The sequence below is a fragment of the Phaseolus vulgaris genome, chromosome 3 (genome assembly GCF_051622355.1).
Source record: "Phaseolus vulgaris cultivar YP4 chromosome 3, ASM5162235v1, whole genome shotgun sequence".
Lineage (NCBI taxonomy): Eukaryota > Viridiplantae > Streptophyta > Magnoliopsida > Fabales > Fabaceae > Phaseolus > Phaseolus vulgaris.
The window spans coordinates 30,505,707-30,509,135 of record NC_143500.1 but is presented as its reverse complement, the minus strand read 5'-3'; the positions used below and the strand labels follow the sequence as shown (position 1 = coordinate 30,509,135).

Here is a 3,429-nt window from a genome sequence, read left to right as displayed (position 1 = left end):
AAATCTCGTATCTTTCTACCTTATGGTGTTAGAGATTTTATCATCACAAACATAATTAATTGTATTAGTTACTGTACTAAAAAAATAAAAAATATTATAAAAAATCATAAAATACAACTAGTTTATATATGTGTGTATATATATTATTAATTTTTTAATATTTTTATTTAAATAATTATTATAATAATTAATTTTTTAAGTACATATTTGTTGTTACAGTAAAAAATGAACACACATGGCATCGTGTGTTTGGACTCGTATATATAATTTATCTCAGGCAACACTATTTTAATTACACAATGACTTTTAAAATTAAAATACTTAGAAATTTTGTAATAATTTTTTCAAAACAATTTTTGTTTAACTAATATTGCAGAAGGAATTATATTCTTAATGTTTTAAAATTAGGATTTATTTTAATTTCTTTTGGCAACTCACCATTTCATAAGTTCATTTATCAATTTATTCCTTTCATATCTATTAGCATTTAGCATAGCTTTTTATCCACGGTGGATGGAAGACTTTTTTTTATAATAATCATTAGATATTTTTATAAATTAAAATTATTTTACATATTAAGTTATGCTTAAGTAAATTTTAATTTATAAATAAATAAATATTATTTCCTTCTTACTTATTTTGAAAAGTTATTAAAAAAAGCTCATCTAAACATGTTTTATTCCACCTTGTAAAATTCCTTCTTTAAATTTTGTACTTATGCCCTGCACTTTAAGCCTTCCACAAAGAAGATAAATCTCTAGAAAAGGATAATAAGCCGTCCATCTCATATTTCTTTATCTCAAATCTCAAACAAAGAATCATTTAACTTTCTATTTTTTTAATTTTAACCAACATTTGCAGAAAGATATCTTCTTTCCAGAAAGTCCTAACTGCTCAGTCTTGTTCTATACTCCTCTTCTTTACAGAAATATTTCTTCGTCAAACCTTTTTTCATTTAGCATTCAGTTTTGTTTTTTACTTCTCATTTTCTCTCTATGAGATAAAAGGGTATTTCTGTGGATGTTACTTTGAACTGTATAGTGAAAATCACTGTGAATATTGTTCAATCTCTACTAAGGGATTTGCAGAGACTCAAATACACATCCATCTTACAAAAATCAAATTTGAACACCTTGTATACTATTCAACATCTAGTGATCAATAAATAAGTACAAAAATATATGTATAATAGATGATATAACTTGATAGTAAGGAGATAAGAGAGAATTGATCAAGAGTGTTCGATTATCATTGCTTTTAATCTTAATTTCCAAGACATAAGAGGCTATGTCAGTGACTAGATTCAATGGTATCATTGGATCACCAGAGAAACAACCTTACTTTTATGCCAGGGTTGCAAATAAAGCATATTAATCTTAGAAGCAGAATCAGAAAATGATTTAGCAGTGTTCATATGTAGTACTTGGCAATACCTTTTAAGGGCAATGCATGCATAAATGTTCTCTGACTTTTGTAAAAATTTACAAACTCTGAATTGACTGAAAGGCTTGTATACTTTGGGAGAGTAAAGATTCTGGTATTCATGAGCACAAGCTTTATCCTCATCAAACAGTACCCTTCAAAGCTACCCTTTTAGTGCTTATAACTAAATTATGCAATGTCCCTTGTGTGAATGCCATGGTATCAAATCCCACAAGATGGGAATCTCTGGCCTTTAAGTAACCTTTGTTCCAAGCAATTCTGTTTTTTATTCTTTTCAATATTTTTTGCATAACATAAAAAATTTAACTCCAAACATAAAAATCTGTTGTGTGAATTGTGTTTCTCATCAACCCAAACAATAATGGCAGTCACACATGCTGACCTTGAACCAAGGAGAAGAAAAACAGATTTGAGTAGCAAAACAGGTGTCTTTCTCATGGCTCTCACAATACTATTGGGGCTATTCTGCTTCATTCTGTGTCTCATAGCAGAAGCCACACGTTCGAAGGTACTGGTTTTGTTAATAACATGTTTGAAAATTACGTATCTGTCAGATATCCCAGAGACAATAAAAAGAAATGAGCATTGTTTGTAATCTTGTGGAGTTGATATGGCAGGTGATGTGGATGAGCACAGATGAAAATGGAAAGGGAAGTAAATCAGAATGTGTTTACAGTGGTAGTGGGAAAATGCCATTGCTATGCGCTTCTTTTGCTTTCATTGGACTAGCATTTGCCATCTTGGTTGAGCACAGTTACATGTTGATAGCAGTTAGTAATTCATCTCCTGCTTTACTCGCCTTGGATCCCGAATCTGCTTCTGCAAAGTCATTAACATGGCAAGCTGGGTTCTTCTTCGTTACAACTTGGTAAGAAAAAAGTCGCAACTTGTTACTTTTCCACCTATTAGACAACAAATAGTTCCTTATTTCAATTCATGGTCCTATGGTACCACCACATATTTATAGTCTTGACCAATTTCTACAACTCGTTCTTGCAAATTGAAAAAACTGTAATCATGATTAATGATTTCTGTCTTTTTTCAGTATAATTTATCTGTTTTCTGAAATTAAATGGAAAGTTCACTGATATTAATCCACATAAATTTATGCTGTGAAGATTGAGCCAACAATATGAATATTCGTTTGGCCATGTTTTGTAGGATTTGCTTTGCAGTTGGGGAGATTCTGTTGTTAGCAGGAGTGAGTGTAGAGTCAGGGCATCTGAAGAATTGGTGGAAGCCTAAACCCAGTTGCCTTAGTATTAGAGAAGGGTTGTTCTGTGCTGCAGGGGTGTTTGCTTTAACCACGGTTTTCCTAGCTTCTGCTTTATACCTAACAGCACTTCGTGCACTAAGAATATCACAGGAGCAAGAAAATGTTCGAAGAGAGGTACTTCTGACCTCTGTTCTTCATACTTCTCCACCAAGAGGATCTCAACCACAAATCACAACTGTTACTAGGGAGAACCCCACAACAAGAGAGACCCCATTATCTGTATTTCCATCTCCTTTCAATAAAAGCTACATCTTTGTGTGAAACTTGTGGGAAAGTATAATTTTTTAGCCTCTGGAGATGCAAAGTAAAGTTGGGAAGTGCAGAAAAAAGCCTTTATACACAGTTAGTTCTAGGAAGAACTCTTCAAATTTGATTCGTTATGTAATGTTTGAGAAAATTTTCATATTTCAACAATCAAAATACAACTTTTGTCTGATCAAGTTGACATATTCATACATGAAAACGGACTTATATGTGCAGCATTTGAAACGCGGAAAAATGGTGTGGACCAAAAAGAAAAATTAGATTACAAGTTTTAGTAACCATGAAAAAAAAAATTAGAAGTTTCTGTTGTTTGGACATTTAATCTTTCTTTGACAATATCATGTTGGGAAATTCTTTACATGAAAAAAATTAACAGTAAGAGATAACATGTTTGGTATAGAAGCAAGTGGAAAATAACATAAAACTAATCAAATGTTTAGCAAAGA

The 3,429-nt window shown here is 31.4% G+C and overlaps 1 protein-coding gene across 1 annotated transcript; it reads left to right on the top strand.

Moving 5' to 3' along the window:
- The first annotated feature begins 1,773 nt into the window (after positions 1–1,773).
- Positions 1,774–3,166, top strand: LOC137805850 (uncharacterized). The gene is made up of 3 exons (XM_068605753.2): positions 1,774–1,951; positions 2,061–2,311; positions 2,605–3,166. The coding sequence occupies exons 1-3, from the start codon at positions 1,805–1,807 to the stop codon at positions 2,978–2,980; spliced, it is 774 nt and encodes a 257-aa protein (XP_068461854.1). The 5' UTR covers positions 1,774–1,804; the 3' UTR covers positions 2,981–3,166.
- Positions 3,167–3,429: the final 263 nt, after the last annotated feature.